The 23,189-nt window shown below is 41.0% G+C and overlaps 1 protein-coding gene across 6 annotated transcripts; it reads right to left on the reverse strand.

The window, feature by feature from the left end:
• On the reverse strand, positions 1,939-22,680 carry GYG2 (glycogenin 2). 6 transcript variants are annotated; one of them, XM_021411454.1, is made up of 10 exons: positions 22,353-22,680; positions 22,064-22,219; positions 15,869-16,010; positions 14,834-15,008; positions 13,745-13,907; positions 13,105-13,231; positions 11,954-12,176; positions 10,667-10,807; positions 8,929-9,039; positions 1,939-6,702 (listed from the first exon to the last, which is right to left on the reverse strand). In XM_021411454.1, exons 2-10 carry the CDS (start codon positions 22,068-22,070, stop codon positions 6,541-6,543), a joined length of 1,251 nt encoding a protein of 416 aa, XP_021267129.1. In that variant the 5' UTR covers positions 22,071-22,219; positions 22,353-22,680; the 3' UTR covers positions 1,939-6,540. The 6 variants fall into 6 exon arrangements, with proteins under 6 accessions (XP_021267129.1, XP_021267138.1, XP_021267112.1 ...); XM_021411463.1 differs by lacking the exons at positions 22,064-22,219; positions 22,353-22,680 and adding an exon at positions 21,667-21,978; XM_021411437.1 differs by lacking the exons at positions 22,064-22,219; positions 22,353-22,680 and adding an exon at positions 16,122-17,542 and having other exon boundaries at positions 8,929-9,036.

Consider the following 23,189-nt stretch of genomic DNA (forward strand, 5'->3'; position numbering starts at 1 on the left):
ATCCCAGAGCAGTGTGCAGCTCTCACAGGTCTCGAGCTGTCACAGCAGGTCCCAGCCTTTTCACCAGCCTCAGGACAAAGCAGTGTGTGTGTGCCTGGCATGACATGCTTTCTGCTGTGTTTTCAGGCAAGCTCCTGACTTGTATCCCCTACGTGCATGTCACCTTTGTGTTAAGTCACGGTGTTATTTTGTTCTAAACAGCACAGGTTGTGAGTGTGATGCAGTACCAAACGCAGTCTCCAAATGAGCACGTCTTCCTGATCTTTCCTGTTGGTGTCTTTCCTCTAAAAGGACACCAAGGAAGTTACGTGGATGTTATTCTGCAAAAATCAAAAGGCTAATCTGACAACGAACTGGTAGGACAAATCAATGGTGGGTTTGACAGAAGCATCTAAAAATGCATTTGTTCTTACAGCTTGATAGCATTTAGATCTACATCAGCTTTGCTGAGAACTTGTTGTAAGACTTGACATTTTTCTGTGGCTGACAGGGGTTGAGACCAGAGCAGCTGCACTTCACTGGATTCATAAGGAAAGAAAATACGTAGCATAAAAGACCGGGCATTTTAAAGCCAGTTTGGCTGATTCAGAGATGGAGGAGAAATCTTGCTGTTTGGTGGGGAACAAAGCCAAAAGCTGTTTTCCAGAACCAAACCAGCCTGTCAATAACATCTACATTGCCAGTTAAGCATAAGCTTATTCTCAGCTCACCCCAGCACCCTCCTCACGCTGCCTATCTGGTTGTACACAGGAACGTGGCCAGTCTCAGGCTGGGCCAGGAATAACAAGGCTACCAGAGGAGGGCAGGTGCTTAAGTAGCAACACAGCATGTAAGCACAGGGACGAAGTGCTGCAGACAGACTGGGGAGTCTGGTGCATCCACAAAACCCCTGTGCACATCTCCGAGCACAGCATAAACAATTCTGACCCCAGGCTAAAGGCAGGCTACAGCATGAGCAGAGGGCATTTGGATTTGCTTACAGGACATCTATCACTCAAGCCTGCTCTTCACATCACAAGAGAGGCATGGTAAATTATTACCAGAGTTAGAAACACGTAAATTATTTTGTTTCCTGCATATCCTAGCCACAGAGTGTTACAAAGCACATCTGCATCTGAGTAACACTGAAAAAATACTCAGTTACCTGGGTTTTCTTTAAAAACAATTTATAATGAACTTCTGAACGTTAATACTCATTATGGTGTCTCCCTTGTTTTGTCAGGGTTTCTCCCTTTGTAGAAGAGAAGAAGTGCTACATAAATTCACCTAATAGGCAGCGATGAGACAAGTGGCAAATCACCAAGGCTATGTTAACCTCAGGAGAATGCACCTACATATAGTTAACTAGACACTCCAAGCAGAGGGGAGCAACATTATAACAAAGTGTTCTTATTGAAAGAGCTGTGGCTGAGCTGGACAAACGTTTGACATTCCTGCTGTATGAAGCTGACTTCCACCTAAACAGTTTGATCATCTTTAAATGACATTTGGAATCTCTGCACTAGTCTGACTCAACAAAGTAATTGTTGAGTCTCACAACAGAGAGACAATAAGCTTCTAAAATAACTCACTTCACCAAGTTCAAATACCTCAAATATGGCAATTTGCTCTCTGGTGCAACCCAGGGGAATGCCAGTGCGTAAACCACTTGATCCCATCATCTGAGAATGCAAAATAATTGTGTGACAGATAAGCTGAGAAAAGCAATTTCAGCTCAAACTTGATCCAGCTTGAATTTTAGGGGGGAGACTCATTTACAAAAGTGAAGGATAGGAAGAAGGAAAATCAAAACACTTGTGCTCGTGATTCTGAATGACCTTGGCTGAATGAACAGGCTGAATGACCTGTTCTGCCATGTGCCTCCAAGCCACTGACACACAAACAACTCAAGGAAGTTTCAAGATGAAATATTGACACCCGCCCATCACAAGCGATCACTTTTGTTCCAAATATTTAATAATAAGAGCATGCTTTCAAAAAGCATAGGTCTTTAAGCCTAAAATAAATAATCACCTGTTTCTGATATTATACATCTAAGGAGAACCACCTACATGTATCATGGCTCAGAAGCCTGTATAGTCCCATAAAAGGAAACAAACACTTACCAAGGCAGTTAAAGTTCTCTCATTCCTGGGTGGGAAAATAATTAGGAATTAAACAACCACAAATCAAAATCTGGCTCTCTTGGAATTACATTTTTCCCTCTGTTTTCTAGGGATTTAAAGAGCCCTAATAACACCCAAAGCAAAGGTAAGGATAAGGCTTGCAACTCTGCTTTTTTCCCTGTATTCATACTATTATATATCACTGTAATTAAACATTTTTTTTAATTACCTTTGCTATAGCTATTGCAAGTGGAAAGTTTATACCAGGAGGTAAGATACTGCTTAGGTGTCGGCCTTTCTAACTGCCAGCACCAGATAAACTTATTTATGAGCCAGCCAGGATGAACAGAATTTCAACTGAAGCACTTTGCTAGCCATACACCGAAAATGCAAGGTATTTCAATGACAAGTACTAACTGGCATCTATTTCTGCAGCCTGATTAAAATGCCAAGCAGTCAATTCTTATCTCATTAACAGGGCTGATTTAAAAATCATCAAGTCTCTGAAATAGAACTCCACAGTGATTAAAACTGTAAGGAAAAAGACTAACAAATACATTAAGCATTTTCTTGCAGACTGAGCTAAATGCTTTCACACAATGATAATATTATTAGAGGTATAAATTAAGAGAACAGGCCCATCTCATGTTATTTTCAAAACCAGATGAATCAAAACGGTTTAGCTTAGCGAAACAACAGAATTTATCAAGGAATAAATAGGCAGACTTGTTTCTGTTGAACAAGTAGAGATTTTCAGAAGCATGCAGATGTATAAAGCCAGCTGCTACTAGGCCAGTCTCACATTCACAGACAGGAAAATCACTGCAGAAAAGTGAAGTGTGTGTTTTTTTTCCCAAATATCAGCCTTATGAGACATAACTCATGTGAGCTGACTGAGCTAGAGGGACAAAGAAAAAGAACAACCAAAGTGGAAATGTCCTCACAAGACACCATGCAAGTAAGTAGGGACATTACAACAACCACCTCCTTTTCCAGTAGGCTTGGAAAGGGCATTAACCCACTCGTCTAAGCTTTTCAAGAATTTTCCTTGTGGCTCACCCACGCTATCTCCTGTTTATGATATGAAGAGCACCCAATAATTTTGCAAATCAAACTACCTTTTAAGGCTTGCTGTAAATAATTAAGCCCAGGACAGAAGAAAGGAGAATAAGCAAATTTTGATTTTATCTCAAGCTGCCCACTTTAAGTCTCCCACAATACAACAGGTCAGAGTTTGGCCTTTCAAAACCCTTACAGCTGCTACTTGGGTCACCAGGGCCTGACAAATTCTTCTTCTTCAGGGACCAGTGGTGCCACCAGAAAGTTTTTCTTAAATTTCTTTACCCTAGAAGTACCTGCATCTGCCCAAACTTGAATGTGGAAGAAATTCTGAGTGAGGCTTAGTTTAAACTTCCAAGTCACGTTTTGACTTCGCCACGATCCACAGATTTTGTAATGTGCTGCCCATGACACTCTCCAAACCTGTTTGTGGTCTCACAGTTGTGGAATGACATCCACAGAGATCAAAGGAAGCTGCCCAAAGTACAGCACATGCAAATTCTGGATAAACTGAAAAGTTCGTCCCTCCTCACTCTCTGGTGGCATTGCTGTGCAAGAATCCACTAAGATACACCATTATTTGTAAATATTTCAAGATTTCTTGAATGAAGACAACGCACAAAACCTTGGGCAAGGTTTTTAAGCACAGTTGTATTTTTCTGGGAAACACAGTAACTCAACTACTTTTGTGCTAATTCTAGAAAGATTCTAATGCTTCTATTATGTATGTCTGTAGAATTGTAATGTATACCTCTAATTCTGTTCAGCTGGCGGTGCGAATGTCTGACAAGGCATTTAATAAAATGGAAAGAAAAAAAAACACATTAAAGTAACCAATCAGCCACAAATGGTGCTCCCTGGCACAACATGATCTGTAACCATGCATCATTTGATGAATCATCATCATCACAGAATGGCCTGGGTTGAAAAGGACCTCAAAGATCATTGAGTTTCAACCCCCCTGCTGTGTGCAGGGTCACCAACCACTAGACCAGGCTGCCCAGAGCCACATCCAGCCTGGCCTTGAATACCTCCAGGGACAGGGCATCCACAACCTCCTTGGGCAACCTGTTCCAGTGCGTCACCACCCTCTGAGTGAAAAACTTCCTCCTAAAGCACGATGAGCATGACTTCGTATATCCTTTCCATTTCTACTTTATTTCCATGACATTAGTCTGCTACATTTCTTTGCAAAACACCGCATAATCCACACACAATACCATTCTACATCTTAACACTTTCAAATGTGTTCCATAACAGCTCCTTTTACTACAGTCATATGTCTGTTTTAAAACTTTTCAATTATAGATTTCACATCAGTAATTTTTCCCATAATCTATATTAATGTACCCAGTAGGATCTAGTAGTTACTGCAGAATCACAGCTGCATGAAGCATGAGTTCACATGGTTGCCTACTGCTGTATACAGTTTTCAGAAACTGTTTCAATTATATTAGCAACAATTCTTATAAAACGGAAGATTTTCTCAGAAGTGCACAAGTTACTTCAGTAAGAAACAGATAATTAGCAGATCAAATGCCACTACACTGCAGCTAGTATAACCTCCACGTAGTGCTGTGCTGGGACATAAAAAACAAGATGCAGAAAGCGCCTACCTGTGTTCCCATATAAAGGTTGCCTGCTAAAGGAATGCAATTTATCATGGGTCTCTTTATGATCAATGGAGAAATTGAGATGAATCATTTTCTGGACATCTCTCTCTTCAACTTCAGAGACCTTAAACACCTACCTTAAACTAGAAGCTCAACTTCAAGAGACCAACCAAAGAGAGAGACCCACAGTTCCTACCTTAGGAGTACTCAGAATAAATGAGAAATAAAGGATTTGACAAGTCAGAAATAGCCCCCAGAAGTAAAGTAACGCCACCATCATAAACAGTAGGAAGTAAGTTTAAAAAACTCAAAGATCACTCTTCTGCCTTCAAGGGACCTTCTGACTCTTTTGTTCCTTTACTCATTTGTACAAGTCATTCCTCTTCTTTTCAACTTTTTTCGATGGAGAAAGAAAAAGATTCCTTCTCTCCTACCCCACCTTCTTCTTCATTAACATCTACAGCAATCCCTCCGATGCTTAACATTACACCACTGGTTGTTAAACAGAATTCCCAAGTTATTCATTCAATTTATCTGTACCAAAATTGTGACAAATCAAGGTTGGAACACATTTCAGATCCTGCATCAGCACTGCAGAATTCTCATTCTAATACTCAGCAGCATTATGCGTAACTGTATCAAATCTGTTACTATATTAGCATGCCTATCAAGCTTCTTTCTTTCAAAGTGTTTCTTTTTTTCTTGTTTGTTTCAACGAACTTGCCAAGATCACTCATATTTAAATACTCAAAATTCATAAAGCAATCCTTCTAAGTACACTTAATATAATGGACTCTCATCAATAGATTTATCTGAAACTACACTCCGATTTATTAGATCCCGCACACAGCTGTTTAAAAGATCTTTAAATGGCCTGTTTACTAAAACAAGTACTAATTGTGTTTTCAGTTGCACTCAAACTGGAGCAACCATACTAAATGAGAAGAATGCCTTTGTCAACTGCAGTCGGAGTACTGTAAACAAATTAATATAAAGCACCAGAAAGTTTATACCATAGCGTCAGTCAGCATTTCTTCCTCTAACTACGCAACTCTCAATATGGAAGTAAAAGCTAACATATGTTAAAAAAAACCACACACAAACTGCATCCTCTAGCAACAATATAAAAGGTTAATATACGTTTTCAGTCTGTCTTAAGGCTACCTTAAGACATTTTTTCATCACACTGCTACTTGAGCAGTTTCTGTGTAAAACAGGAAGTGTCCAATAGTGATCTCAAAGTCCTGATTTACTCTATACCTAATTGTACGTAAATTAAAAGGTTTTGTCACAGACTCATATGAGGCCAGGATTTCATCTCACTTTTCTCTCACATTGAAGTCTACACCACGGTTGCCCTTGGAATCATTAACTTGGTTTCAAAAAAAAAAAGTTTTAATTTAAAAAGTTTTTGCAGCCTCTTGTAAGAGGTAAGAGTACTGTAAAAATAATCTCAGCTTTCAACATACTTCACTTATGAGTGTTCCCGTGCAGTACTTACACAGAACAGTAGGGAAAAGAGATAAACACGAGAGTTTCAAACTCAGAAAGTATCATTCATTATACCTCAGAAGGCACTAAGAGAGACCAATGAAGTTGAGGCACACATAACCATTAAAAAAAAAAAAACAACAGCAAAACAAGAGTCTATCTCTGTTAGTCTTCCATCAACTTTGGTGTCAAATAAACTAGGAAGATATCCAAATATTCGAGGTTCTATTTACAGAAGAAATATCATGATAGTCATTACATTTCACTTCATCTTAGAGTAAAAATGTGTCCAACTTCTTTTTGATATGTTCAAAAGCATCTTTTCCCATATAGTCCATACACCCTTCCTCCCATTTTCTCCGTTCATCTTCTGGATTTGGTTCTTCTGGTTTGAGGTGAATAGAGAGCTCTGAAACAGAAGATGCAACCTCATTCTGTGGGAAGAAGAACAGCAGGAAAACAGTCACTTGATTGTTCTCATTTCAGTGCTGTAAAGTTAAACCTTAGAAGTCAAAATTTCTGCTTTAAAAAGTGCCAGTTAAAAGAAGCAAGCAAGCAAAAAAAAAAAAAAAAAAACCCAACCAAAACTATCAGTATTCAAACGTTTGCACTTGTTTTGTTATAATGTGATCTCATTTTCCTATGCTTCTTATTAATCATTTTTAGCATCTTTGAACATACCAAGTACTTATTTTGCCTGTCTTAAGTCAAAGCTTTGCACGCACAGCAACAACACAATGAGAACTGTCTTCAACAGACTTCCATTGGAGCATAAGCCTGGAGAAGAGAAGGCTGCGGGGTGACCTCATTGCAGCCTTTCAGTACCTGAAGGGAGCCTACAAACAGGAGGGGAGTCAACTCTTTACAAGGGTAGATAAGGGCAGGACAAGGGGAAATGGTTTTAAGTTGAAGGAGGGAAGATTTAGGTTGGATATCAGGGGGAAGTTCTTTACTGTGAGAGTGGTGAGGTGCTGGAACAGGCTGCCCAGAGAGGTTGTGGATGCCCCATCCCTGTAGTTCAAGGCCAGGTTGGATGGGGCCCTGGGCAGCCTGGTCTAGTATTAGATGTGGAGGTTGGTGGCCCTGCCTGCGGCAGTGGGGTTGGAACTTGATGATCTTTGAGGTTCCTTCCAACCCAAGCCATTCTATGATTCTATGAAAAGTTCCTGTGTTTTTTGATCATATATTTTATTTGTACTCCAGTGAGGTCAGTACTATTTGTAACATGAGCCACATTATCTCAAGTAAATTAATTAATTCAAAAGAATGACATTATTTGTTAGAATGGTAATAATTAATTTTGAATGACACTCCAAAATTCTGTACACTGGTTCAAGATCAAGTGCACAAAGAGAGGTGCATAAATGCACAGCATACCATTAGTAATTATTTCAACCAAAGAAAAAAGAAAACTATGTCCAGAACTGATCAATGCTAATAAAACTAGAACATCCCCAAAATTATAACCTATAATTAGGGAGAAATAGAACAAGAGCTAATCAAGACAAGTACTGAAAATCTGCTTTTCAGTACTACTCCAAGAGGCTCAAAGGCAAACAACTCATGTCATAATCAAATTTAAAAACAACCAGAACAGCCTTCCAGTGAAGCCATCGTGAATTCAATATAGACATGCATCAGAACAGAACTTAAGCTGGAACGGGTGAGATATTAGGCTTAAACTGCCTAAACGCCCTGTAATTTCATTATATACACAGCCTGTGCCAGTCTGGGGTGCGGGCCTTGCATAAGGCTTGTATTCACAGACCAAGTAAGGTATTTTGCTCAGATAACATGATGCTATAAGCTTAGGCAGTCACATCCTTCCTATGTATCCTTGCTTGGGATCCAGTCTGTACATGACTTTAAAGATGAATAAACCCTCTGAAGAGCATGCTTACACTGTATATATGCAAATGTGTGTGTGTGTATATATATGCTGTTAGCTCTTAGGGAATGTATATACATAACTGCAAAAATGCATTAAGATTCCTTTTTTTTTTTCTTTTCAACCTGTGGCAAGCATTATCAGCAGCCTTGGATGCTATTAACAACAGAACAGGAATCATCATGTTTTCATGAATTAATATTTTAGCTAGGGCCTAAACATCCCTGACTGCAAAGGAGCTGCAGTTTCACCTACCAAATTATTTCTCAGCCTTTAAGACTTTTACCACAGCACTTCACATTTTCCTCAGTAGCAAAATGTGTTGTGCACCTTACAAGATCCAGCTCCTGGACACCCTGTGACCCCATTAATGCCAAGATTGGTGTTGTTAATTGGCTATCATACTGCCCACAGAAAAACACAGTGCAAGATCATAAAGCACAGCTGAGCAGCTTACGCTCCATGTCTGACTTGCAGTACATCACCTCCAAAAAAAACCAACCCACCATAAAATAAAACGTTGCCATTATTGTTATTGCACAGCTAAAATTAACAGCACGCATTTAAATACATTTAAAACGTAGAAGTAAAACGAGCAGAATGGAATGGTACACCAGTATCAGAAGAGGTTAATAAAATAATTACATAGCTCAAAGATGTAAGAATTTATTTGCACATTGCATCAGTTAGTCAGTATTTCCCAGAATGATGCTGGCAGCAGCAACATGCATGCAATTACCAACAGAAGAACAGTGCAGAAAGCTACATGTACCAGTTTGGAGGTTTCCTGAAATGCAGGATGAAAAGCAAGTTGTTTGGAAGGTCTGTCAGGCTCAGAGAGATGAACGCTAGAACCACGTTGTTCAACTTCATACACAGGCTGCTAGAATACAACCACTGAGTTTTTATTAGGGGAACTTTTTTTCCACCCCGTGTTTCCTTATTATGAGAACATATACAAGACAAAATGATCTCAGTCTTGGGATTTGGGAAAGCAGAGGGCAGGAGTAAAAGGAAGAAAACATTATGACCAAGGACAAAATTCATCTCATCTAGCTTTAGCTATCAAAATGGCACTGAATCTAAGCTCCTACTGTAATCAGTCTAGGATAAGTATCTCCAGAGGGCAGCTCATCTCATCCTTAAAATAGTTTCAGGAGTGCCTGGCATTCTTCAGGGATGACAGGAACAGCTTGGAAAACTAGCTCACAGTAGATGCCTACCATTCACCAGGCCAAATTTAAATAGGAAAAAAACCTAATTTTAGGATTCTAGATTGCTCTGTAACTTGAGCTTTTGTAAATACACAGTGAGAACTGTACATTGTATTCCATGACAAAATTAAAATGGGCTGCCCAAAAAGCATTGCCCCAAATACTTGCCTTTGCTCGATGTCAAAACAAAAGAGTAAACAGCCCCCATTCTGAAGTCTCTTTAACCAAAAGACTCAAAAGACTACTGAAGCTAAGCAACAAACAGCCATATGATGGGATTCCTAAGAATAAAATCTGTCTATTCACTTCAAATTAATACTATCTTCTGATGAAGCAATCCTACTTTACCTTTTTAATTATAGCACAGTAAGTTTAAACGTGCATGACAGTATTTTAAATGAACGTTATTATTTTCTACCCCAAACAGCATCTTAAAAATGTTCCCCTATTTGAGTATTTCCAACAGTCAGATGCATCAGGCACACAAGATCAAATATCATTTGCCAATAACTTTAAACTGAAAGGCTGGAATGTTTGCAGTTTTCCTTCAGCCTCTACTCACTCAGGCTAGAAAAGAAAGGAGCAAAGTCTACAGTTTTATGGAGTAACTACAGTCTGAAGTGCTGAAATGCTGAATATAATAAAATAGTCACCTTCCTAGAGAATAGCCCACAAATCAAAGCAGCAGATGACATTATGCCATTAATTTCATTTTCTCCCAATTGTACCTTGCTATATCATGGCTTATCATACAAACACAACAACTTCCACCTCAGAAACATTGTTCTGTTATCTCCAATTAAATTTCTGCATAAAATAAGGAGAATAGCTGCAACAGAAATACTCAAATACATGAAGAGTGACAAAAGAACAAGAACCACTGCAGTGATCATTAGTGATTTCCTTCAAAGATATCCCTTGTTGCCCAAATCAATTTGGGAAACGGTTTTCTGAGTCAATACTTCTGGGGAAATAAAAAAAAAAAAAAATTCTAGCTTTAGATATATTCGTTTACAGGACTATGAATACTCAAAAGATTAATTGGTTAATGTAATTTCTTTTTATTACGTTTTGTTTAGTACTGACCAATTCTCAATATGCAATTTCTTGGTAAGATTTGATGCAAACCCTTTCAACACCTGGATATGACACGCACACATGACTAAAGACTAAAGAAAATAAATATTCTTCAGACTATTTCTGATGATAGCAAGAAAATTCTAATACAAAAAAAAATCTTATTTCGGTATATCATTTTACTTTGTTACTGCATACAAGAATATACAGCATACTTACATCTTTTAAACTGAGTTCCTCAGATGAACATGCTGTGGGATGTGCTTCATATGCCTGCTCTGGAAGTACCGGCATTTGCAGAGAATTGGCCACAGAAGGATCAACCTTTTTCAGTGTGATTTCAACTCCATTGAAAGTATGCTAGCAAAACCAAGAACATCCCATCAATGAAATAAAATTCTGCAGGAAATCAATATCTTGTTTAGAACAGATTCACTTCCTCATGTGGTCTTCAGCATTAATGTTAATACATTTTTAAAAATTGTCGTCACAGGTTCAGAGTATAAGTCAATTTAGATTTATGAACTGAAGATTACACTGCCATCATCATGAGGTAAATCTAGCTGATACTTCCACCTTCACGCTACTGTAGCTGAAATATTTCTCCACTGCCCCCCCCCCCCAAAAAAAAAATATTAAAAATAATGGAGTGCATTAAATATAAGATCAAAACCCACTCACTTCAGATTTGTCATCAGGTTTATAAACCAAATTCCTCTCCAGAGCTTTGATGGTAATTGTCCAACTAATTTTATGGAACTGTGCAATTTGTTTAATGATGGTAGTCGTTTAATATTAAACAGACATAAAGAAAATATTTATATATGCATAAAAGTGACCTACGTTGTCGCATCTGTTACAAAATTAAGAATTGCATCCTGCTCCTACTCACTAGTTTATAATGTACATTTCCAAGAAAGCATTTATCAACACAGCTTTTTACTCTATTCATGAAAATCACACATTGTTGCACTTCCTTTGATGAAAAAAAGTGTAAAGAGTACAGTAAATGCTTGAAGACATAAAACTAACTCATATAATATCCTAAATGTAATTAAATACTGACTTTTCAAATCCAATCTGTTATGATGCTCATAAAGTAAATGATACTGTAGGTCTGAAAAGGTAAATTTTACTCTAGTTCAAGGCCTAGTTTGAGATCTAAACCAGATTACCTTCACAAAGTCAGAGATCTGTTTCACAGACAGGGGATCACCTTTTCTGCCTAACTCGTGCTGTATTTTGTATTTAATTTGCAGAATATATATACATGTATTTCCATACAAACTCCTTATCAGTTAAGAAGGGGAGTGGGGGAGATCTTTGTAAAGCCACAAGAACCAGACAACTTTCCTAAACTGTTAGCTTAGCAGAGACAGCTTTTAGAGACATCTATTAGCAACTGACAGGCATGTTTTCCCATATGATTATTTCCTCTGGCAAACACATAATTTCAGAACTTTTGCTGTGATTCCAGTATATTCCCACTAGCTCCTTGATAGTTACCTTCCATTCCTCAGATTCTGATTCTTCCATCTTTTGAAATTTTTCTAACAAAGGCAAAATACTGGCACTGTATATGTTCCACCAGAGGGCAAGAAATGACAGCTGATGGAAAGATCCAGAGGTGGTGCCATCATGCATCACTCTCTTTGTTTGAAGGTTGTACTTGTAGTTCCAGGGCTTTGTTGCTCCCAGGAAGTGAACAACTTTGGTATCTCTACCAAAACTGTAGGAATTAAACATACAAATCCATAGGTTAAAGATTATTTTTTAGCTAAAGAAACATGCTTACTCTCAGTTGGTGAGATGAGAGTACTTTGCAACAAAAATACATTTGAGTACCTTTATTACCTTAATCTAAAATAAAATATCTCAGGTAGTAGGCAGTAAAAGAAAAGGCTAACATTGCCATTACTTCCAGCTACTAATTCTAGTGGAAAAGTTCATGAAGGAAACTGAAAGGCTCATGCTGTCCTGGTTCCAGTCTTCTTGCAAGCTGTGCTCACAACTGAATGAAAATCACTTCAAACACCAAATCAACAGAATTGGTTAGCACTGATCCCATCCTGAAAATGACTAACAAGTACATCCCCCTAAGTTCACCTCCCACTACATGTTTTGTGCAACTGTAAGAGTAATTCATGGCACACTAAATCTCAACAACTTGCTTTTTGCCAGAAAAGTTTCTCTAAGCAAATTAACTGACATAATATAATTACTAGCACAAATTTTGTTCCAAGGAAGAACATAATAAAGGGTTTTCTAAAGAAATAAATAAAACGAAAAACCCCAACTATTTCCCATAGAACTGAGTGGGAAGAAAAAAAAAAAGGGAACAACTTTCCGAGTAAAGCTGTTAGAACCTGATATTAAAGTAATCTACATACTTCCAAATTTGAGAAGTTTCTCCGAAGCAGTATATGAAACACAGTAGCTGACTCTGGGACTTTCTATCTGTCCAAACGCAATAAATCTTCACCTGCTTTTAAGTTTTTAAATGCATGATTTTTATACAAAATACCATTTCTTACTACTGAAATTTATTTATCATCAGAATATTCCATTATTATTCACTCTCTCTCTCTTGTATAGTAAATGACTTATTATTAGCATGCTACAAAGATTTACAATCAGTCAGAAGTGTCACTACTTACTGATTGAAAGCAGGAACGTAGGTGTATACCGCACTACTGCTTAAGTTATAGATGAACGGTAAGTGTTTGCCAATATCTGCTGTTGCCCAGTTGCTGAAGAAGCTATTCAGCAAGCCTTGATCACCCCCTAAAGAACATAGAAAACAATATTACCATAACATATAATTCTATTCAAATTTATGTCAAAGGATGGAAATTACACTGGGGTGTTCATGGGACTGCAACTTGGACTTGACAGTATGGCCACATGAGCAGGTGCAAGTAATACCTGATCAATTTTCAGTTTAAGTGGAGTCCTACTGTAATTTACGAAGAAAGAAGTAAGAAGGGGTTTTTGTCTCCCTCAGAGCAGAAGATCAGCTGTATTTCTTTATCCTAAAATGGATAGCAAAATTAAAACTTACTGAGCAAGACTCAGAATCTCTTCATTGTACTTTTCTGGGAAGCACAGCCTGCAATAATTCAATAAGTCTTAAATAACTGTGTAAGAGGCAAAGATCTGCACTATAAATTTTCGTGGGGGCTCAATTACTTAAAGTCCAGAGAACTCCTGCCTTCCTCTGTTCTGCCAGATAGCATGGAAGCTACAGAAAAATGGTTCAGCGAAACTGAATCTAGCTTCTTGCACTTCATCTCTTACCATCAAAGCTGCCATGTTCAGCAGCAAACTGGAGCAGCAGGTTGTAAGTTTTTAAAGAAGGTCGGAACACAAATACACCACTATTAAAGCAGTCGGGCCAGCCAGAATCAGGAGCTGCTGAAAACTCTTCTCGATCAAACAATTCATCAACATTGCAAAGCACCTTGGAGAATGTAGGAGAAAAGGTGAATTGTTACAACAGACGTCTTTCTGGAACATGAGTAGCTACACCATTACTACCAAATTCAATTCTTAGTTTGACCAAGTGCATAGTTTGCAGCATAAAAGCAGAAGCAATGACAAACACTCTGAGGTCCGTAACTTTTTAAAATGTAATTAAGTAACATTAACTGTAGTTCTTGACTTCTCTGACAGTGTCTGTACAGCCACTAGAAGTCTGTACCCCACTCATAATGACTGTAAAGGGAGACAATGTGAAAAATGGGAGAGTAAATCTTTTCAAAAGGAAGATTATCTCATTGACTTAAAACAAAAAATAAACAACAGAACAAACAAACAAACAAATACCACAGCCAAATACTTGCCTTCTTCCTTTAACTTTAAATCATAAGCTCTCTCTCTCACTCTCTGAGAGGAATAATTTGGTTTCTAATACAAATATAATCCTATTAAATAAAAATGCATCCCACTCTCTCAAAATGAAACACTTAACTGCTGCAGAGAAAGGCTGACATGAGTGTCCTTGTCAAAATTACTTTTTTTTTTTAATCTTCATACAGCAGAAAATGTTTTGTTTTCCTCTCCTTTTTATAACTTGCCTGCCTTCCTGATCAGAGTAATTCCAAGCAGAAGTATATGACAGAGACCTATTTTAAACATCTGTCAGAAGCCAATTTGCATAGGATGTGTTTATGATATCTTTTGAAGTCTGGAGGCTACTCTCAAAACAGGATCCACTTCTCTGCAGGCAGCAAAGCTGTCAGCCAAAATATGTCAGCTGCAGCTTCTGTGGCCTTATGACTCCCAGCAAAGACACTCACTTGCTTGGCCACTGGGTTGCCAGATGAGGAAGTGCACACTCATAGCACGTCTAAGACAGACACAAACTTTACCACAGCTCTTGCTCACCAAGGTGTCTGCATCCATGAAGACACATTTGCTATAATGAGTAAGGGTCCAGCAGTGAAGCTTAGTGAAGGTTACACCCAGCTCTGGCCTCTGCAACAGAGCCAAATGGACCGAGTCAGCACTGTCAAGTGCATCCACCTCAGTGACTTCATCAAACACGCTGCGCAGGACAGACCTACCAGAGCAAACAGTGGAGAGAAAGAAGGGAACTTAGAGAGATTCACCACTTCTGCCATGAAAACACTGACACAGTGACATACTTGCACAGAGAAAAGAAGTCATCTTAAAAGTCTAATTTGAGATTATTTGTAGTAGTGAGCATCTCTTTCACACAAATTTAATATGGGATATCAAAGGAGATAATATTCCCCTAAGGTACAAGAAGAAAAAGCTTTTGAACAGTTTATTTACGTTATACCATCAACTACAAACTCCTAGATGTCATACAAACACAGGAGAAGAAAATCCTGTGCTGATTATCTAGATTTCAAAGTCACTGTGTTTTGCTTGACTGATATACAAGGGGCAGAAGTTAGCTGTGAAAGTATTAAGCGTATGTACAGACTTTTAGAAGCTTAGTTCAGTGCCCAACTTTTTGAAGTGCTAACTTGGGCTAAAAAATAAAAAGCATGTCTTGGAGAGTTCTGATGTCGTGGCTGGTAGGTATTTTGCTCCTTCTAAAAGAGAAACAATTGGGGAAGGAAAAAAAAAAAAAAGAAGAAAAAAAGCAGAGCTCCAGAGCTCTTTTGGCTCCAGAGCAAGACGCTAAAACCTTATTTTCTAAACATTCAGCTAATGTTCCCAATTATGGGCTCAAATATCAACTTCCAGCCACAAGCTCTACTTCTGCAAGCAAACACTTATCAGGCAGACAGTCTTACCCCAGATGTGATTTGGGACTCCCCTCAGAAATCATTAGCCATTTGGGAACTTCTACACATAATGCTGTGAAATCCTATGGAAACCCATTAAAATTCTTCGTGTTATTGTTTTATTTTCCACATTACAAGCCTCCAAAACCACACCAATTCTTACCTCATTCCACTGGAAACCTCTGGTGTAATCAGCACTGCCAGTTTTCTAGATGTCGTATGGTTCCTCAATGACTGTCCAAGAACCAGAGCTCCTTGGCAATACACATCGTCAGTAGCAAGGGTCACAAAGGCCTGATCCGTTACTGTGAGTAAAAATTCAGAGGAGCCACTTTAGAGATTTAATATAAGCTCTTTTGGCAGGTTCCTACAATCTCCCTCCTCCAGCTAGCCATTAGGCTACAGCTTATAACAACCTGCAGTTCCTGCGATAAGCTCTTCTCTTTTCCAAATTCCCCCAAAGGACAAAACTGAATAGAAAAATCCAGTAAACATGACTGCAGAATCTATGCAGAAGTTTTGCCTCATTTGCATAATATCATGAAGTTTTCAGACTAGCTTTAAACAAGTAACTCCCCAAGTCACATTTGCCTAAATGTAATGGTAAATCAAAAGAGCTATCTGTAAGTATTTAGATTGTACATTTATTTAACATAATATGTAACGCAACTGATAAGAAATTTTTTTTTCTTTTTATACAGTGCCAGAAGCCAAGGAAAAAAAAACAGGATGTTAAGTAGTAACCATAAATATCCTTCTTTCCATGACCTCATTGAATCAACATAACAGGAATATTCTTTGCTTTATCCTCTTTGTACTGGAGTAACTGGTTGAACGAGTGGTACCTACTGACGTGCATGGAGAAAGTGATACTAGGGCTGGCATCCCCGACCAGAAGCTAAGGATCCTTACCTTAAGTAACTTCAAAAAAAATAAGGAATGTTCCTCAGAATCAATAAACATTTGGAAAAAAAAAAAAAAGTTACTCTAAAAAAAGAAGGAAAACTACACTCTTGTACAACATCAGGTACAGTGTGTTTTACTGGGATACCAGGCATCCAGCAGTACCAGCACCTGCCGTTCTTCAGTTCCGTCCTCCAGCAGAGCAGCTGTTAGCTCCTGGGGTGAGCTAGAACCTAGAACCTTGTGAGGTGAACAGCATCTCTCAGATATGAAGGAATAGCTGAGCTGCAAAATTAACCAGAACAAAGCAATGGGGTTGTGTAGGATGAGGGGAATTCCACTGAGCTCTACAGAGCTTCAGTAAATGTTTGTGTGAGCTACTCATAGAAAACCACCATCACTTTAAGTGACATGCAGGTACATTAAATTATTACACAACACCACCAAAACACTGTGTCACTCAGTTCCCAGGCTCTATGAGAGACGCTGGGAAAGAATCTCACAGAACCAGTGGCAGAGAACCCGATGAATGACCTCATGACTGCCTCAGAAACAGGCTGCCAAAATGAGCGAGTTGAAGTCTCTAACATAACATTGAGGTATGTAATCAAGTATGCTTGGTGCCCATGATAAGCTCTCAGATGCTAAACGCTTCCATTTTCTATGTCATCCAAATCTAGAGGGAAACACAGAGCTGCTGGCATGCTGACCTCTCCCTCTGCTTCTTTCCTGCCTCCCACTCATCTCCAGCCAGACTCTGAACTCCGTGCACTACAGGTGACACTACTACAGGTCCCTGTGACACAGGACAATCTCAGTAACAGAATCATAGGGGTTTGAAGGCATCCCTGGAGATCATCTAGTCCAAGTCCTAGCTAAAGCAGGTTCTGAACAGCAGGTTGCACAGGAAAGTGTCCAGGTGGGTCTTGAATACCTCCCAAGAAAGAGACTCCACAGCCTCTCTAGGCAGCCTGCTCCAGTGCTCTGTCACCCTCACAGTAAAGAAGGTCTTCCTCATGTTCATATGGGACTTCCTATGTTCCAGTTTGTGCACATTGTCTGTTGTTCTGTTGCTGGGCACTGCTGAAAAGAGCCTGGTCCCACCCATTTGCCTCCTGCATCCTAGATATTTATAAGCATTCATAAGGTCATCCCTTAGTCTTCTTTTCTCCAGGCTGAACAGCCCCAGGTCTCTCAGCCTTCCCTCATGAGAGAGGGATGCTCCAGGCCCCTAATCACCTTTACAGCTCTCTGCTGGACTCTCTCTAGAAGTTCCCTGTCATTTGGGAACAGAGGAGCCCAGAACTGGGCACAGAACTCCAGCTGTGGTCTCACTAGGGCAGAGCAGAGGGGGAAGATCAGCTCCCTCGTCCTGCTGGCCATGCCCTTTTAAATAGTGGGAAACTTAGTCTAAACAACCAGATCCTTCAGCTAAATAAGTTCCAATAACCTTTTTAATCATGGTTCTCAGAAGATGCAAGTAAAGTAGAACGGAGCTTTCACTGTGGAAACATCTGCATCTCCCGTTAGCACAGCAGCTCAAGCAAGTTGTGGGAGTTCCAGAAAAATGAACAGGAGGTGCTCACAGGGGGTGGTTTGACAGTTGTTCACATTAACTGTTCCCACTGCAGTTTTCCAAGAGATTAAACAAATACAAGCACGCATTAAAAATAAGAACTGCCCCCTCACGTCCCCCCAAAAGGGGAAAAAGCCACACACGTACACAAATACATAAAACCCAAAGGTCACCTGAGCAGTAAAATGATTCTCAAAAGGCACAAAGACTCAGCAATGAAAGACGCTTTTGTGTTGGGAAACAAGCATCTCCAGCCAAAAAAAAAAAAAAAAAAAGGTAATAAAACAACCACTGAGAGGAAGGCGGGGGGGGTAGGCTAGTACAAAAAGCAAACTGTGAAAACCAGTAGGTGTTTAAATCTTCAGACACTATTTTAAATAACAACCATAAAACTGAGCACAAACTCCTTATTGCCTCTGCAAATTCTTTTCGCTACAGAAACCAAATATTTGCATAAATAACCCATCCAGAACTACACAAGCTACTCAAGGAACAGTTCAGCAGGTCAGTCTGGCAAGTTACACACGCTTCCCTGTTCAGTCCCGCCAAAAGCTGTGGTCAGAACTACAAGGGAGCAAACATCTTCTAAGAGCTTTGGCTAATACTTACTAAGGAAAAGAAACCAATCACTTCTTCTGTGAATCTGCTGTAGGATACATATTATGGTCTTAATATAGCAAACCATTATTGAGGTAATTACACAGATAATCAAACTACTGGCTGAAACCAAGCAACGTTAAAACATTACTGATGCAACAAGAAGCATATGGTCATTATTTTAAAATCATGCAGACATATCAGTTAAAGATCCATAAGAGAGTTAAAATCCAAAGATTCTATCATTACTTGTTTTTTCACCTCATTCCGTGTTTTCAAGGGAAAGAAGTGTTACTTGAATTTCCTTGTTTAAAATACTCCTTGAAACTCTGCCCCTATAACTATTTTATTTCTAAAAGTCAGAACCGCAGATCAGATTTTCATACAAAGCTGTGAAAGCAAACTCTTCACCTGAAATCTCCATTTAAATGAAATCAAGGGCAACGCTGTATTAAATTTAACATACTGAGGGATTCACCATTGATTTCAAGCTTCAAAAGTGGCAATATTCAATCTTTCAAGTTTGAAGGCCAAAGGTGTGGGTATTTAAAAGTCATCATGACTATATGTATATATTATTTTTTAACTGCCAAGTGCAGCTTTGCTTTCAGTTCTTTGTGCTGGATGACACCAGGATTTTTCACAGCAAACACCTAGTGTGAACAGTATTATGTTTTCAAGCAAATTGTTTTCAAGCTGTGGAGCCCTATGGCGACTCTGTGAATTACAAGAAAAGTCTGTGTATGATCAGAATCACATTATAACTGTGTTGTATGAACGTACAAGTCTGCTCACTTCTCTTGCCTAGATTACCACACAGCAACATGGTGATGCAAGTTAAGAAATCACTGTTGGTACCGGCAATAGTTTATCAGAACAAGTCGGACTTTCAAGCAAATTACTTTTTCCATCTTCTCTGTGCTGCTATCTGAAGCTGCAGAGCGGTCTGTAAAAATCAATCACCAAAAGTTACGTGAACCACAATAGGCTGAGTGATTTTGTGTGAAACTTGTTACAGCTTTTTAGTTGACATCACCAGCTTCTTACGCTACTTAATCACAGCAGTACCTCAGACAGAGCTGCCAGAGGCAATATTCTTAAACAGACATGAAAACCAGTTCTAGGGCTGCATAAAAACCTTGGAATCCACACCAGCATGCAGATGGAGCAGTGCTCCCTTTGATGGTCAGAGGGAAAGGGAGACAGAGAAGGATCAAACACCAGTGAGAGGCAGGAGTGACTCAGTAATAAGCACTGAATGAAACACGTACACCTGCCAGCTTCAAACCAAGTCTCATAATCCAATTGACACAGCTCTGTAAACATACTTCTGTCTCCTGACTGACAGAGAAATGATAGATGTGCTCTAGCAGTGGCTCCTAGAGTAACAACTTCAATTTGCCAAGTTGCCCACTCAAAACTGCAATAGGAGCCAGAGACTCATATGCTACAGCTTGCCTACAAAGATACTCTAAGTAACACAATGCCATCTTAAAAATAAGAGTACGTAAAATAGCTAAAAATGCCCAGTAGGCTGGTTACGTTCCCAGAGTGTTCTGCCTTGCAAACTAACACTGGCTCACTGTTTTTCCACATTCCTCACTGATACTATCTGCCGTTCTCATCTCACCTTCTCTTTCTGCTGCAGCTGCCATCTCTGCAGGGCAGGCACACTACAGCCTGGGCCAGGCCTGCTGTGCCCAGCACACCTCTCTGCTACTCTCCTTCCCACATCGGTTCACTAAACATCTCCCCCCAAAGCATGTTTCTGTGAAGGTGCATTAGACTGCTGCAACAATAAAGAATCATGGAACCACAGCGGTTCGAAGGGTCTTCTACAGATCAAGTCTAAGCACCTGCTAAAGCAGGTTCCCTACAGTAGGCTGCATGGGAAAGTGTCCAGGTGGGTCTCAGATATCTCCAGAGGAGACTCCACAACCTCTCTGGGCAGCCTGTTCCAGGGCTCCGTCACCCTCACAGTAAATAAGTTCTTCTTCCTGTTTGTATGGAACTTCCTACATTCCAGTTTGTGCCTGCTGTCCCTTGTTCTATTGCTGCACGCCACTGAAAGGAGTCTGACCCCACCCCCAGTTCCCTGTCTTTCCTGAACTGAAGAGCCCAGAACTGGGCACAGTATTGCAGATGCAGCTTTACCAGGGCAGAGTAGAGGTGGAGGATCACCTCCCTTGACCTACTGGCCACACTCTCGTTGGTCACAGGTCTCCTGACCTCTGACTTGGCATTAATCACCAGAGGGATGTGAAACAGGAAGCTCTGCTCCAGCTGCACCTGGGGCTGCAGAAGCAGTCAAGATGGATTTTGCTACAAACAGGTAGAATGAGTAATGATGAAAAGAGCTATGCTAAGCCACCATCAGAAATTGTTATGCAGATTTTCAGCAAATAGACAGTTCTCCCCACAGTAATCAAATGAGTTGGCAGTATTAATTCCCATGCTTCCCTGGCCTGGGTACAAGAGAGGAAACATTTGCATTGCCCATGAGTGTTATGCTGGCACTGCCAACACCTCCACAGAGAATACAAATCAATGTTCAGCAACGTGCAGTATTTCTTGTGGTCTAATGAAGTTCTGCCTGATCCAAAACTAGGTTCTCAATTATCCATTACTAAAGCAGCACTGAACGCTACCAGGCAGGATTAGGACTCGTGGTGACAGGCTACAGAGAAGACCTCTCTCTTATTTTGTGCCGCTGTTATTAAATATCTTCCAGTTAGGAACAGTTACATCCTGCATCAAGACACTGCAATTCTGTTACTCAGCAGACATCAAGCAATCTCTGCAAAAAACCAAATGCAACAATACTGTAATATGCAAATGAGTGACAAAAAACGAGTAACATAACGTTTAGAAAAAAAAAGAAATACCAGGACTAGAAACGCAGCAGCTGGCAGGACAAGACAGAGAGGACTTCACAGCCCATACCGTTAGACATCCCCAGCTTCCCCACTCTCCTCAGAAAACAACTTCTAAAACAATCTTGCACCAGAGTCCCCTCGCCTCTCGGGAAAGCCCCGGCGAGCCTAGGCCGGCTAAACAGCACGCGGGCCAGCAGCAGGCACCCACCCCTCGGGCCCTTTCCTCCCACCAGCCAGATGGCTCCAACCCTAATCCGGGGCCGCTAATCACAGCGCGGCCTACCGCCGGGAGCCCGCTCCGCCGCCGGCACGGGCCGTACGAAGAACCCGCCGGGCCCGGACCGCCGCGTGGTGCCGCGGGTCGCCGGGGGCGAGCGGGCGCCGCGAGGACCGCACCGGTACTCACCGGACATCGTGCGGCCGCGGAGAGCCTGCCGAGCGGGGCGGGGACCGAGCTCTACCGCCCGCCTCGCCTGCACCCCGCGGGCTGGTAAATCACCAAATGGGATTAGCCTCGTTCCCGCTGAAGACAGCGGGAGGTGAATTACGCTCACGGGGACTCCTGTGCGCAGCGGCGAAAAACCGGCATTAGCGGCAAGGTTGGCACGGCGCGGCCCTCTCCGGCTTTCCCGCGGGGGGGTCGCTCCCCTCTCGGCCCCGAGTCCCTGCCGCGGGACCCCGCACCTGCCGCTCACCTGGGCCGCCCGCTCCCCCCACGCGTGGCGGCGGTGCTATGGCGCCGCGACGCCGTGCTCCCGCGTCATTGCCCACAGCTTGGCCCTCCTCTCCTCTCCTCTCGTCTCGGCCAGGCCGGGGGGAGGGGGCCCGGTGGACAACAGGTTGGCCATGAGCCAGAAGGATGAAGGGAGATGGGGGGCAAATGGATGAGGCCAGACTCAGCTTGTAGCAATAGGACAAGGAGTGATGGCCTAAAACATGTGGAACAACTTCTTTGCAGTAAGGGTGATGGAACACTGGAATAGGCTCCCCGGAGAGGTTGTGGAGTCCCCATCTCTGGGGACTCAAGATTCAAAACCCATCTGGACACCTACATGTGCAACCTATTGTAGGGTGCCTGCTTTAGCACCCTCCACTTTAGCACCACTTGATGATCTCTTGAGGTCCCCTCCAACCCCTGTGATTCTGTGTCTGGGGGAGGATGCAGTACTGACTGAGGGAAGGCTCAGCACCTATGCTGGGCAGGGTTGTCCCCCACCAGCTCAGGCTGCCCAGGGCCCCACTCAACCTGGCCTTGAACACCTCTAAGGGATGGGGCACCCACAGCTTCTCTGGGTTGCCTGTACGTATGAACGTACGTTCTCCCTGGATATTTTTTTGTCAGTCACTTCAGAGTGAACTTAACCTTTTATATGTAGCTCTGTCACACGGTGTTTCTCTCTGCAAGGTAATTTTAGCCCAATTTGGTTTAACAAAAACATTTTTTCATCGAAGCTGTCTATGGGCATCTGTGACTACTTGGCCAAGGACAGCAATTTCTGGCAGTGCTCCACAGAGGAAAATGCACGCACTGG

This window comes from Numida meleagris, chromosome 1, assembly GCF_002078875.1.
Source record: "Numida meleagris isolate 19003 breed g44 Domestic line chromosome 1, NumMel1.0, whole genome shotgun sequence".
In the NCBI taxonomy this organism is placed as follows: domain Eukaryota; kingdom Metazoa; phylum Chordata; class Aves; order Galliformes; family Numididae; genus Numida; species Numida meleagris.

Coding starts and splice junctions, on each gene's coding strand:
- GYG2 (XM_021411431.1), bottom strand. CDS start 16,239: ATGCAAATGAGGCAAAACTTCTGCATAGATTCTGCAGTCATGTTTACT. Junction 13,908..14,833: donor TCATGGATGCAGACACCTTG/GTGAGCAAGAGC, acceptor ACATTCTCCAAG/GTGCTTTGCAATGTTGATGA. Junction 6,703..8,928: donor TTCAGGAAACCTCCAAACTG/GTACATGTAGCT, acceptor TTCTTCCCACAG/AATGAGGTTGCATCTTCTGT.